Source organism: Equus asinus, chromosome 21, assembly GCF_041296235.1.
Source record: "Equus asinus isolate D_3611 breed Donkey chromosome 21, EquAss-T2T_v2, whole genome shotgun sequence".
In the NCBI taxonomy this organism is placed as follows: Eukaryota; Metazoa; Chordata; class Mammalia; order Perissodactyla; family Equidae; genus Equus; species Equus asinus.
The window spans coordinates 52,006,687-52,020,677 of record NC_091810.1 but is presented as its reverse complement, the minus strand read 5'-3'; the positions used below and the strand labels follow the sequence as shown (position 1 = coordinate 52,020,677).

The 13,991-nt window shown below is 44.6% G+C and overlaps 1 protein-coding gene across 1 annotated transcript in view; it reads right to left on the bottom strand.

Annotated features, from left to right (window-relative positions):
• Positions 1-4,340: 4,340 nt before the first annotated feature.
• The window catches only part of LTF (lactotransferrin), a 28,770-nt gene continuing 19,119 nt past the window's right edge, over positions 4,341-13,991 (bottom strand). The window contains exons 14-17 of the mRNA XM_044754916.2: positions 9,287-9,354; positions 7,329-7,513; positions 5,952-6,141; positions 4,341-4,544 (exon numbers count right to left, since the gene is read on the bottom strand). Coding sequence (XP_044610851.2) covers positions 4,510-4,544; positions 5,952-6,141; positions 7,329-7,513; positions 9,287-9,354 — 478 coding nt within the window. The 3' untranslated portion in view covers positions 4,341-4,509. The remainder of the gene's footprint in view (positions 4,545-5,951; positions 6,142-7,328; positions 7,514-9,286; positions 9,355-13,991) is intronic.

Here is a 13,991-nt window from a genome sequence, read left to right as displayed (position 1 = left end):
CCAAGAAACCACTGTTGCATTTGGGGTTTCTGAGGTCAAAGTTCTGAAAAGAAGAAGGTCAGGTTAACTTCCTGAATCTGTTGGAGGTCATTCCCCTACCAGGACCAACGGGACAAGGGGGAATCTTCCCCAGGGACCACACTCAGGGGCAGAGCGAACTTCAGGGAGGCAGGCAGAGATCACTGCAACTTAACCAGGACTAGAAAGGCCTTCAGGCTCTGCCGGAGGGTGGAAAAGCAGAGACAAAGACACCGGATGTGGACTGTGCAGAACGTAAGGCCATGAGCTTTCCTTGAAGACTGTAAGGAAATTGGGGTTTGAGGAAGCGAAAGCACAAAGACCAAATGGAGCCACACTCGATTCAGCATGAGAGTGAAAGAATAGGGGGCCAAAACTCATGTGGTGGTTCAGGCTCGAACTCCAGGGGATGGACATTGAGTAGGGGGAGAAAGAAGCAGCCGGGTAGTTGTGGCACCCTGCTTGCACATTTCTAACTTCTGTAAGTATTCATGGATATGACTGTCTGAGCTAGTTCCCCGTGGATAGACTTTTTGGTTTTGTTTTTCCCCCAAGGATGTGACACAGAACCTCAGCAGTCCATTCAGAAGGACGTTTCTCATGGCTAAGACAAAGGCCACGAGTTGGTTCCTTCTGATGACTAGGTGTCCCGGCAAAGCTGAAGATAAGGAAATATTGTGGCGCTTCTCCTTTTTCTCCCTCTGTCCATGCCTTATCCAAGAGTCTCCATGTCCTCTAACTTTCTGGGGTGAAACTCTCCTTTAACACTCAAATAATAGACCCGTGCTGCCTATCTCCTCCACTGCAGAAGGCTCAGGATCTTCTTCAGAATTCCCACAGATTCCGGGGGCCTCACTTCCTTCTGGACGCCTCTGGCCACCACATCATTGATCTTTACTATCCTTTCATTTCTGGAAGCTGCTGTCCTCTCTCCATGTGCCTTCCCCACATGCAAACACTGTCCTGGGGATTTATTCCCCTGGGTCAGTCTTCCATGTGTTTGGGCATCGGGGATAGAGCTCCCTCGCCATCAGGGACAGGAATTGACTCCATGACCGCATGTTTCTTTAGAACCTGAGTTGCTGTGTTTCTGGGGCCCATCCATCCTCTTCAGGCAGGTTTTTCCGCCATCTGCATGCCTCTCCCCACCTGCAGTCAATTAGATTTCCCCTATCCATTTAGCAGAGCCAGTCAGCTCTACTTATTTGGCTCGAACCTCTCACAATTAGGATACAGGGCTCATTTTTTTTTAACCCTGGTGGCCTCACAAGATGCTTTCCTAGCAAACAAGGCTTCTATCCTAAGATGATCTCTTCGGCTCCACCCTAAAATTCAGACACAAGTTCAGCCATGTTTTCCTTTCTTGCTCCAGTGCTGGTAATGCCCTGCTTTGGGCCATGGTGTTCACAGCCTAGCAGCGCTGTCGTTTTGGTTGAAGGAGCAGCCTGGTGCTCACACCCACAACTATTGCAGTGGCTGGTGATTGGCTGACATTCTCTACGTTTCACAAGTGTGCGCCTGATGTACAGATACCCCTAAGAAGTCTGTTGACAACACTAAATTTTAGAAAAGACAGACATACAAGAGACTTAGGGTTGAAATTAATGAGGTTACTGCCTCAGATCCAGAAGTGAACAGGAAACGGAGTGTCCTATTGCCAAAATATTCACTGCCTCTTCCTATTGGGCCTCTCCCTGTGGGACATCATAAGCCCACCTCATTGATGTCATGGCCACCTGACTTGCCTTGGACAATGAAATGATGGAAACGATATAGCCTTTCCCCAGCAGAAGCTTTAAGAGTTATTGTGCGGTGCCTCCATCTCTCTTTTATTTCCCTCTCTGTCTTGAGGCTGACATGCCCCAGATGGCTCAGCCTGGGTCTCAGAATGAAGAGATGAGCAGCAGAGCCACTGTGGACCCAAGACAGGCATGAATACCAGACAGAAGCAAACCTTTGTTGTGTAAGCCACTAAGATTTTGATATAACTTAGGTGATGGACACAGTGATGTTATATTTTGAAATTTAATTTTAGCCGGAAAAGGATATTTCGTTGGTGGGCCTTTAACTTCATCTTAGTATCTTATTTATATAAGAAGGTTCACACTGTTCAAATTTTATGTTTTATGGAGCTGGTGTAACTAATATGGCTGCATCATTAAATGTTGCTCACTGAATAACTTTCTCAAACTAGTGAGGATGGACTACATTTCAGGGCCATCATTCAAAGGAGCAAAAAAGTGAGTTTCAGTCTAAGATTATGGGACTCTAATTAACGTCGTTGCCTGACAGATTTCAGAGGCTTCTGCAGGCAGTGGCAGAACCACCTATCTCGTTGATAGTGGTTGACTCTGGCCACCCTTGTCTGACCGCTGCCTTTGCGGGGGCAGTCTCACCTGGCCGACACAGGTTTGCCTGTTGGGTCCAGTGAGTCAATGGAAAAAACTACAAGCAGGAAACTGCTTCCTTCCCAGGGAAGGGTTACTAATCTGAGGGAGCAGATCTGTGGACACCACCGGGCCCCACTTACTGGTCCAGGGAGGCTGTGCATTGGTGGCTAAAACCCAATCATTTCGTTCTCTCTTAATTTCCTTCCTTGCTTTGAGACAGTGGGTCAGAACGAAAACTCTGGAGAAGGAAACCATGGGAGACACACTTAAAGGACAAAGCATGACCCTCAAAAAGGCAGAGAAAGGAAGGCCAGAAAGGAGGAGGAGTGGCGTGGAGGCTGAGGGGACAGAGTTTCAAGAAGGAGTGCATGATCCCGGGGATCAGAAACAGCAAGGGCCCAGGGGGAATATCTGAAACTCTACGAAGCTTGGCAGTTTGGGAGGGCATGGCATCCTCTTCCAGAACCACATCAGGAGAGTGAACAGGTTAGAAGTGTACTGCAGTGGGGTGAAGAGAGAGTGAAACAGCGACCCAACCACCCCACCCGAATTGCTGAAGAAAGCGAAGGCAGCCCACTTAAACCACGCTTTGAAGGGTTTGGCTGAGAAAAGTTGGGGAAACCATCTAGTGACTAGAGGTTAACCGGAGGATGAGAGCCCCTAAGGCCAAGGGATAGAAGTATTTCACTTCTTCCTATGATGCCTATATTTGTACATTGACTACACCTGATGCTGTTTACTTCCAATACCAAATACTCATAAATCTTCTTGATATCCAGTTTCTTTCACTCATCCCTTGATTCCTACTCTCTGTTCCCTTCCCCTGCCCTAGAAACACACACACGCATATGCATACACATGCACACTGACAAATAAATGGCAAGCAATAGGATATACTAGAGTATGTGAGAAGCCATTTGGTATAAACCTAATTCGGCCTGACTTGTGAACTTGAGAGTGTGGCTGGTCAATTCAATTAGAGACAAGTGGGGTGGGGGGTTGTACCTCTCAGGCCAGAGTAGGGAAACCCCCTGGTTGGGAGGCCACTGCTGCTGTGTTCCCTTGGACACTGTGGCTGCTAGGAGGAGGGGCAGTGGGGAAATGTGAGCAGGGCAAGCAGAAAGTCTTTGTTGTGGTATCCTCCTTAATTGATTTTTTCCAAAAGGGCCTGACATGGCCGTTGAGCATGCCTTGTGTATCTGCTTTAAGCCTTTGCTGTGTCCCAAAGAAAAGAACAAATGCCCTTAAGATAAATGTGCAACTTCCCCCACATTGGTATTTTCTTAAGGATAAGCCTCTCTCCCTAGGCTAGGAATTGATTTCTGCGCTCACCCTGTGACCACCCAGCTCAAGAAAACAGACCTGCCACCCTGCTGTGTGCACGGAGACAGCAGACCTACCACCTGCTGTGTCCATCAGTCGCTGCTGTGCCGACAGAGCAGTCTCACGACTAGTGTAAAAGGGACATTTCAATCATGTGAAACATACTCTTTGAGGATATATAATCACTCTGTACACCCCACTTCTTTAGTGCCCTTCCTTCCTTGGAGAAGGAAGGCCCCAGGCTATATGGTCCTTACCTTTGTCTCAGAATAAACTCACCCACATTTTCATGTATAGATTGGTTATGGATTATTTTCGTTGACAACACTCACACATGCATACACACGCACATTCACCCCTGCACACGCTCACACACACCCATACACACACACAGACAACTATGTGAATGACCAACCAGATGCCCTTGGGGAGAATGGTTGCTCAGCCTGTCCTTAGATTCCAGGCCATCGGGCATCATACCCAAAGCTGCAGCTGCTGAAGGAGGAGAAGTTGGCCCTGGAAAACTTGGAAGGAAAAGTCCAGCTGTACAGGTGTTTGGTCAGACATGTGACTTCAGTATAAAATTCTAGAAAATATGAACGGCACTTTATAAGGAATGAAAATCAACAGCATTTCTCATTTTATTTCTTGCTAAGATGACAGCGGAAACTGTGAAAGCAGATGAGTCTGGCGAGCATCACTCTCAGGAAGGGGGTGAGGGCTGGGAGCGGCGAGGGGCTGAGGCTCCCCCAGGGACACCCGGCCGTCTTCTCTGACTTTATGCCCTCAGGAAGGCGCAGGCTTCCAGAAGCGCTGTGGGACACAACAAAGCAATAGATTCAGAAACTGACTTCCTCTTTTTTTAGTCAATAAATCAATTAAGGAGGATACCAAAACAAAGACTTTCTGCTTGCCCTGCTCACATTTCCCCACTGCCCCTCCTCCTAGCAGCCACAGTGTCCAAGGGAACACAGCAGCTCTGGCCTCCCAACCAGGGGGTTTCCCTACTCTGGCCTGAGAGATACAACCCCCCACCCCACTTGTCTCTAATTGAACTGACCAGCCACATTCTCAAGTTCACAAGACATTGATGGTCCTCTAACTTCTTCTGGAATATGAGCCATTAACAACATGGTCTTCACACAAATCTGTTTGCAACAGTGTTCACCTTCTCATTCATTCATTCACAAATACTTGCTGAGCCCCTGCTCTGTGTGAGTCACTGTGCTAAATGCGGGGGTTTCAGCCTGGACAGACAGGCCTTGCCCCAACGCGGCATAGGGCCTATGCAGTTGGGAGCTGGCTGCTTACAGGAATAGCCCCACAGCCACGTTTCTCCAAGGGCAGTCCTAGAGCCAGCTGCCTCACAATTCCCTGAGATGTCGGTGGTACAGAGCAGGGTTTCTCGACCTTAGCACTATTGACATTCCGGGCCGGGAAGTGCTTTGTTGTGAGAGCTGCTCTGTGCTTTCTTTAGCATCCTTGGCTTCTACCCACAGATACCAGCAGCACCCCCTAAGTTGTGAGAATCAAAAATATCGGCAGGCATTGCCAGATGCCCCCTTAGGGGCAAAATCAGTTAAGAACCACTGATACAGAGATTCTTGGCCCGAACCCCACCCCTGGACCACCACCCCCTCAATGCCTCTGACTCCCTGGGTGAGGCACGGGGAAAAAGGAATCTGGATGAACCCAGTGCATGCTGAAATTCGAGAATCATCGCCTGGAGCCTGACAATACTTTGCGATGTCTTCTAAATGTTTTAAAGGATTAAATTATTGTCAATACATTTTCCTGGCTAAAATGTCTTTTGAGAATTTATGTTCTCAAATATAGCTGGTATTTATGGTAACTGTCTAGAAACCAGAATTTATCATTTCTCATTACATATGTATATATATTTATGTACATGTGTGTATACACACACACACTTCATTTTACTGAATAAAGTTAATAAATAAAATAAAATGAATGATCAGTTTCTAAAAACTCCGTGACAGTCACTATCAGCATTATAAAAATCTAGCATATTATCTACTACTTTAGTTTATTCTCTTAATTCTTTCACCTTATCAATGAGACTGCCATTTCCTGAGGCACAGAAACGCTATATTGCCTTAACATTTTATACCCATCTTCATTCCTAGAATGCTGTCTGGCCCTCCAATCTTGACCTTCCCCCATGGTGGTTTCTCAGTGACACTATCTATGTCCACTTACGGGAGCTCGAGCAGCGTCTCAGATTAGTGATGGCCGTGACATACTCTGATCCCAAATATTGCTCATATGTTGTTTTGCCTTGGAGTTCAGCCAGACATTCAGTGTTGTCGCTGAACAGAAGGTTTTTGGTTTCAGACTTGAATAAGCAAAACTTGCCCGGGCAGTCAGGTCCATTTCCTCCAAACTGATCCTGTGTCCAAAAGGCCAACAGTCAGTGAGCAGCCAAGGAAAACAGGAGAGTTTACGGATTGGAGAAGGCCAAGGACATTTCTTCCATCCAGGATCAGCCCTGGGAAAATGGTGGGGCAAAAGGACCTGAGTCCTAGAGCTGTTCCACTGCCTTGGCTGGGTCTTCCACTGCCTGTGTCCTCTTGCTGCCCATGCCCCAGGTGGGAGACGCACCCTGAGCAGCGTCCAGGCCCCTCACACTTTCTGATCTCACCTCCTGCCATCTCTCCTGTCTTCTTAGTTTGTGGCCTCTTCCCTTAGAACTTCTTATAAGTGACTAGATGACGGCTGAAGATTTTTGAGATCTGCCCCCAAAGCTGGTCACCTATAGAATTCTAATAGGCCAGCTCTCCCAGAGAGGCAGTCTGCACGGGAAATCGTCTCTGCCACTGACCAGATCGTTGCCTTGGGCAAGTCACTTAGCCAACTTGGCCACAGTTCCTTCTCCATGCCCAGGGCTCCTGCAGGGGTGAACTATGAGAACCAAGCACCTCAGTGACAGCAGACCAAGGGAGTGTGCCACAGTGAGGGCTCCGTGAATGCCAGTTTGAGACCTATTATTACCATTCCAGGGCCACCGTCTTTAAAGCACACTTAGAGATCTGATGTTTTAACACAAGACTAGAAGCTCTAATAGAGAATCACAGACTTGAAGGAAATTGCAGGATTTCCTTCAAACCACTTCACATAGAGAGCCTTAAATCTATAGGAGCTCTGGGTTTGCTGTTTTTCAGAGATTACACATGCAGGGCCTTGTCTAGAACATTGCTCAGTTGGCCCAGGCTCAGGAAACATCACCAGAGTAAATCACGCTCCACGTTGGCATGAGGGAGGAAGGCTCAATCGCCTGCCTCATTTGCCTGAAGAACAGAAGTAAGGACAAGGAGAGAAAGCATCTCCAAGCCAGGCAGTGAGCACAAGTTCAGGTGCATGAGACTCCGGGCAGAAGTCAGGTTAGTTCCAGAAAGCCCAGCATCGGAAGCCTCTGTTGTCCTCATCGAGGCTCTGTGCAGTGCCACAGCATGAAGCAAATACTGTCATCAGCAGCTTCAAGCAGAGGGACTAGAAAGAATCACCGGGCATTGTGATTGTCCCCCTAACAGGAGCCCACGCAGTTAAGAAAGGGCAGGAGGCCCTGGTGGTCCATACCTGTTGGAGGAACAGCACCTTTTTCAGGTGTTGTGCCCTATCACTCTGAGATACCACAGCATGATTTGGGGCCCTGGCCAGGTGGCAGCTCTCAGCCTCAGCCACAGGTTTCCGGGTGCCATCAAGGCACAGTAGCTCAAAGTCCTCCTGCTTCAAATCCTTAGCCCACGGTTCACTGTTCTTTCCTGGGGAGAGAATGAAGGCAGCATCAGCCACGGTTGCCCAGTATAGTTAAAGGGTCCTTTCTGGGTGTATGTGACCATCCAAAGGCCTCTTAAGATGCACACACTGAGGTTGCAGTGATATAAAGGAGACAGAAGGCAGCCTCATCCTGCACGAGCGAGCCGAACTCCAAACATAGCAAAGTTAGTGCTGCGTCCATGCAATGGAATGGAATTCAGCCATAAAAAGGAGTGAAGGACTGAATCATGCTACAACCTGGATGAACCCTGAAAACATGATGCTAAGTGAAAGAAGCTAGTCACAAAAGGCCAGATATTGTAGGATTCCATTTACGTGAAATGTCTAGAATAGGCAAATCTACAGAGACAGAAAGTGGATTGATGATTGCAGCTCTGGGGAAGTGACCACTAATAGGTGCAGGGTTTCTTTATGGGGTTATGTAAGTGTTCTAGAATCAGATTGTGCTGGTGGTTGCACAACTCTGTGGTTGTGCTGGAGACCACTGAACTGTACACTCTGAATGGGTGGATTTTACAGTATGTGAATTGTATCTCAATAAAGCTGTTAAACATTTTTTTAATTTTTAAAAAGGAAATTCTCCACCTGTGCCATATTTTCCAGTGAGTTCCAGAAAAAGAATAGCTGGTCTAAGTTTAAGAAGAAATTATTTTCTTTCCTTTCATATTCAAACACTCTTAGTGTAACCAGAGAAAGGACAGGAACAACTATGGGTTTATCAAATATATTTAGTCAATTCCAATAAAATACAGTTGTAAAATCCCAGAGAAGCTTAAAATTAAATTTGACATCAATCTGATCCATGGAGGTCACTTAGATTAATGGTTCATAAATTCAAAATGTAATCGTATGCATGTTCGTGTGTGTGTAAATACAGGTTCATCGTTCAGGTCCCTGCTTCTCTCCTTCTGTCCTCTCCCCTCAAGAAAACACTTCATCCATTCTCTTAGCTTTGTCTATTTGATATTGAGATCATTCCACATTTATATGTCCATTATGTGTCCTCAATGCCTCTCCCGAGAGACGTGAGGAGGGAGGAGCGGCCGTGACTGTTGGTGCCTTCAAAGGAGGGAGGCAGACAGTTGAGGCACTTCTTTCTCAGGGGACGAAGTGGCAAGTCATCTGCTGAGGAGGAGGGGTGGGGAGGCTGAGTGGGGACTAAGGAAAGAGGTGCAGGTCAGAAGGCAGCAAATGGCTAGGAGTCTTGAATTTGGTCATTCATATTTTCATCTAGAGATCAGAAGGGAGAGTGCTTATTCAACACTGCCTGGTAGGTTGGCTATCTTTCGTCATCTGCCTCTGCCTGTGTTCTGTCCCTGTTCACTCCTAAGGAGTTTTGAGACGAGGGCTCACGTGGGGCTGAATGAAGGCCACTACTTCCTTTTGTAAACGGGAAATCTTATTCACATATGCTCAAATTTTTTTTAGTATCATCCACATTCAGTGTCCCTTACGTGGGGACAGGCAGATGCTGCGCTTCTGTGGCTGACGAGACAAAGCCGGGGAGACAGTTACTACTGAGTATGGCTGGCGTGTGTGTGTGTGGCAAGTGGGATGGGGGAAGAGTTCGCTTCCAAAATCAAGGCGACCCTTGTAGATGTTACCATGTTGCATGCTGAGGTACAAAACTTCGGCATGAACTCGATCAAAAGTCTGGCAAAGGGCATATAGCTTCCCATCTGCAGATGTGAACACTAGCATGTGTTGTGAGGCCAAAGACTCTGCTCTGAAGGGGAAAGAGAAACATCTTCACTCACCATCTGTGTTCTGCAGGACAGTGACATCTTTCACAAATGCAACGTCTCCAGCCTTCTCAGCCAGGCACCTAAAATATTCCAGAAAACAAACTCAGTGCCAGAGAAGAGAAACTATTAGAGTTTTCATAAATATCTATAATATATATTCCAAAATCTGAAACTTGAAAGTAAACATAGAAAAGATAAAGATGAAGATTTTCAGGAACTTATGGTTTAAAATGGAAGATTGAACATACACGTATACTTTCCTGCCTTCTAAAATCCCAATAAAATGACATTAATGAGATTTTTTAAAAAGCCATAAGCCATGAGGGGTGGAGGGTGGGGAGAGAGAAGATGATAGTGATAATGTTTGAAAGTTAAGAGAGCAAACGGATGAGCAGTAATTGACCCAGCAGACCAAAGAAAGCTGTCACATAGGGTGGAGTGGGGGAAGCCTAGAAGAAAGCTGCTGTGCACAGCAGAGCTCCAGAAAGACTCAGCAGTTACAAGGGCTAGGTCTCACTGAAAGTGGCTGACAACGGGACCCGAAAGAGCCTGCAGAGATGCAGTCTGGGTGCCCTCCCGTTCCACACAGCTGGGAGACGGCTCCCCACTCGCCTGGCGGAAGGCTGAAGGTTTGTTCATGGGGAAGTTGAACCTGAATAACACTATGAACTAGACAACCAAACACAGCTGAGAGCAGAGGCCCAACTCGGAAATCAGAGAGTGGAGCGAAACTATAGCCAGAAGGTTGAACCACAGCCCCTCGCCGCAGCTCAGCCTCCCAAGAAGCAGACAGAGGATTCCTTGTCTGGAGAATCTGATCAACTCAAGGAAAACATCTATAGATTCTGAGATTTGGATGCCCCACAGTGAAGTGACACAAACCAAGTGCCCTACAGTGAGACCTACACTCGCCAAGACGTGGCAACTGATGCAGAACTAACAGTCAGCTCTGGTGCTTCACTCTTAAATATGGGAAACAGCCAGAGGCCATTGGTCTTTGAAGAAAGACAAGAAAAGATGGAAATCAAAGCAATTATACTCAGAGGATACAGTGACAACATAGGAGGGAGAGTAAAACTTTTTAAAAATACTACAATTGATGTCATTAAAGAGATGAAAGAAAGGCAGCACTCATAAAAGAAGAACAGGAGGTCTAAAAAAGCAGCAGTCAGAACACAAAAAGAATTCTCAGGAAGTAAAAACTAATAATCAAAAAAATTCTTAAAAATGATATAATGATTAGAAGCTTAAACTGAGCAAATATCCCAGAAACTAGAAGATACAGAGCAGATAATAAAAAAGAAAGAAAAAGAAAATGAGATGATAATCTAGGAGAGTCTATAATTTAAGAATTAAAGTTTAAAGAAATATTGCAGATCCAGCCCTGACGGCCTAGAGGTTAAAGTTCGGCGCACTCTGCTTTGGCAGCCTGGGTTCTGTTCCCAGGTGTGGAACCACACCACTCGTCTGTCAGTAGCCATGCTGTGGCAGCAGCTCACAGAGAACTGGAAGGACCTACAATTAGAATATACAACTATGTACTGAGGCTTTGGGGAGGGAAACAAAAGAGAGGCAAATTAGAGAAAACAGGAGGGAACTTATCAAGTAAATAATGAAGTAAAATTTCCCAGAACTGAACAACTTGAGTTTCCAGATGAAAAGGGTCCACCAAGTGCCCAATCTAATGAATTGAAAGAAGACTTACATAAATAGCATTATGAAGTTTCAGAACATTGGAGATAAAAAAAAAATAGTTTTTAAAACTAGTATTTATTTTTTTATTTTTAAACCCAAAAAGTTTTCAAGAAACTGGTTTTAAAAGCATTTTACCTTTGATGAAACCCAAAACTCATTTTTCCTAAAGAATAGTTTTCATTCGTTGTTAAATCTCTGTACACTTAGAGAGAAATATAAATCCTATGTGTCTGATTTATTTATTCTTCACAAAATATTCTTTGTGAGACTTGTTTGTCTAAGACATTTCATAAACTTTAAAAGCTTATTCTCTCAGAATCAGGAAGCCAAAAGTAAATTGCTGAAAACTCAAACAAAAATTTTTTTCAAAAAGAAAGAAAGTCATACGCAAAGAATCAGGAATCAAAAATGGCATCAGATTTCTTAACAGAAACTCTAGGTTCAGAAGACAATGGATTAATGCTTTTAAAATTTTGTGTTTGCTATATTTTCTGACTTTCTATGTTACATTCTGGATTAATTTTTTCACATATCTTCCACTGCATTACTTCTCTTTTTAGCTATGTCTAATCTGTTAGACTGGTCAATTGGACAGCTAATTGCAATTGCTTCCCCCGCCCCCCTTCTAGAAGTTCTATTTCTTCCTTTTTAAAAATATTGACTTGTTTTTTCCTGCTGGATTTTGCTTCTGGTGACTTTTTTCGCTGTGTGTCTGGTTAATATTATACTTAATTATAATTATTATTATATTTAAATATAATTTTCACCATGTACTTCTCATTGTTATTGAAAGAGTATTTTTGAGCAGTCTTTGAGGCCTAACCTGAAGGTTCCGGACAGGTTCCTAAGGGGACCACTAGCCTGAGACCACTTAGATAGAAATGTGAGTTGAGAATGTCCAGACCATCCTATGGCACACAAGTTTGAGCTGCAAATCCATGCAAGAGCTGGCTCATGGTTTCAATTTCTCAAGGATGGTGTGTATTTTCCTCTCTGTATTCCTCAGCATCCAGGCAACCTGAAGGCCCTGGGAGAAGGCATGGAAGTCACTTCTCATTCACTCTTACCTTAAAGGCGCATGTAACATCTAGGTTCAAATTTGTCAGAATAGGTAAATGCCCTCAGGACAAAGTGCCTCCACTTAGCTCTCTGAATTCCTATTTTCCCTTAGATTTTAGCCTAACAATCCCTTATTACTTTGTCAGTTATTCAATGTTCTTAAGAACGTGTGTATGTGTGTACTTAATCTGGCATTTTTGCTTACTTTTAGTGTGAGAGTTGGTCAAAATAGCCTAATGCTACCATTTCCCAGATACAAAAATTCTGTCAAAATTCCTTAGGAAAATGCTCTCCAATCTACACTTAGTAACCCAGCCAAACAATACGTCATTTGAAGGGTAGAATAAAGATAAATTTTCAGACATGTAAATGCTGAAAAAACAGCAACTCAAGAAGACGTGTTCTGTTCCAACAAAACCAAGAGAGCTAAAGATCTAAGACCCAAGGCATAGGCAATTTAACATGAAGTAAGTCAAAGGGAAATCCCAGAACGATGGTCAACGGGACTCCTCGGACCACAGATGTGCAGAAGGCCTAGACGGCACCGGTCCAGAGGAGGGCAAGAGGATGGCAGTCTTCAGAAGCCACGCTCCCAAGTAAATGACGAAACTGAGACGGCACCTGCTCTACTTGCGTCTGCATCGTCAGGGGATTTAGACTACTGATAGAGGGTTTTGAGATGAATTAGTCATTTTTTTAGAAAGCACAGAAAACTAAACAAATAAATAGTAAGACGCCTATTAACTCCAGAGTAAACAAACACTTTGTACAGTAAGGGAGATACAATCTTACATCACATATTTAATATGAGAATAATATTTACACACTCAAAATAATGTAAGCCCTGAATATGACATCATCTTCTTGGGTAGTAAAAGGAGGTGAAGTTTGTGGCTGAGGGGTAGAAGAGGCGTAGGGCAGTAGGAGGCTACGTCTGCTTCCATAACAGAGAGTCAGCAGAAGACAGCCGACAGCTAAAAATTTAAAACCAGCAATATAAGGATCTTAGTTAGAAATAGAAAGGTAAATAGGACTTCTGGTTCCAGCTTTCAATTTGAAGAAAAGACAAAGCATTTTCTTCTAGTATAAATAGAAATACAAAAGTGTAGGTGCTTCTAGTGAAATAATGCCTTGCCGTAGGTTTGAAAAAAACCCAAAACATGATTCTTTGGGGTTTTTATCAGACATGCCTACTCTATATTTCTGAGTGGAATCACATCACAAATATTCCATTTGAAAATCCTTAGTCTATTAGAGATATGTTTGTATAGTCACAGAATACTTTTTTTATGAGTCACTTAGAGTACCGTAAAAGCTACCTTTATATCATCCCATCACTGGAGAGGCGGCTACTAAATTTATACTAAAAAGTTCAAAGACCAGCTTGGCCACCATCCTTCTTGGATACATGACGCCATCTGGTGGTGAAATATATTCGTGGAGAAAAGCGACTGGGGAGGACTCAGTGCCCTTCAAGCACTGATAGCACCGCTGAGAAGCAACCTCCAGACGAATGGGATTGTAAAACACAGGTTGGACAGTTACTGTGGATCACCAAGTGGTTATAAGCGGTGAATTCTGAAAATTTATTTTTCAGTTACTTTCCACTTCACTAGAGAAGAATAACACTGCAATACTACCTTCTCTGCCATTTCTAAGGCCAAAATCAAAGAGAAAAGTGAAAAGTAAGACATAATGATGACCTAGATGAGAGGAGAGTGGTGGCTATGGGAAAGAGAATTCTTCCCTATAAAACTGAACTGCAGGAAGGACTTAACATAACACATACTCTACCCATTTGACTTTTAAGCTGAGGACCTTGAGGCCCAACAAGGTTGACTTTGGCTCCAGGCCATAGGAAGGAGCCCAGCAGAGCTGAGGTCAGAGAGCCCTGGTGCCGGCCTCCACTCTCCAGAGTGGTGGATGTGGTGAGAGGAGCCCTCACTGGTGCTGCCCATTAGCC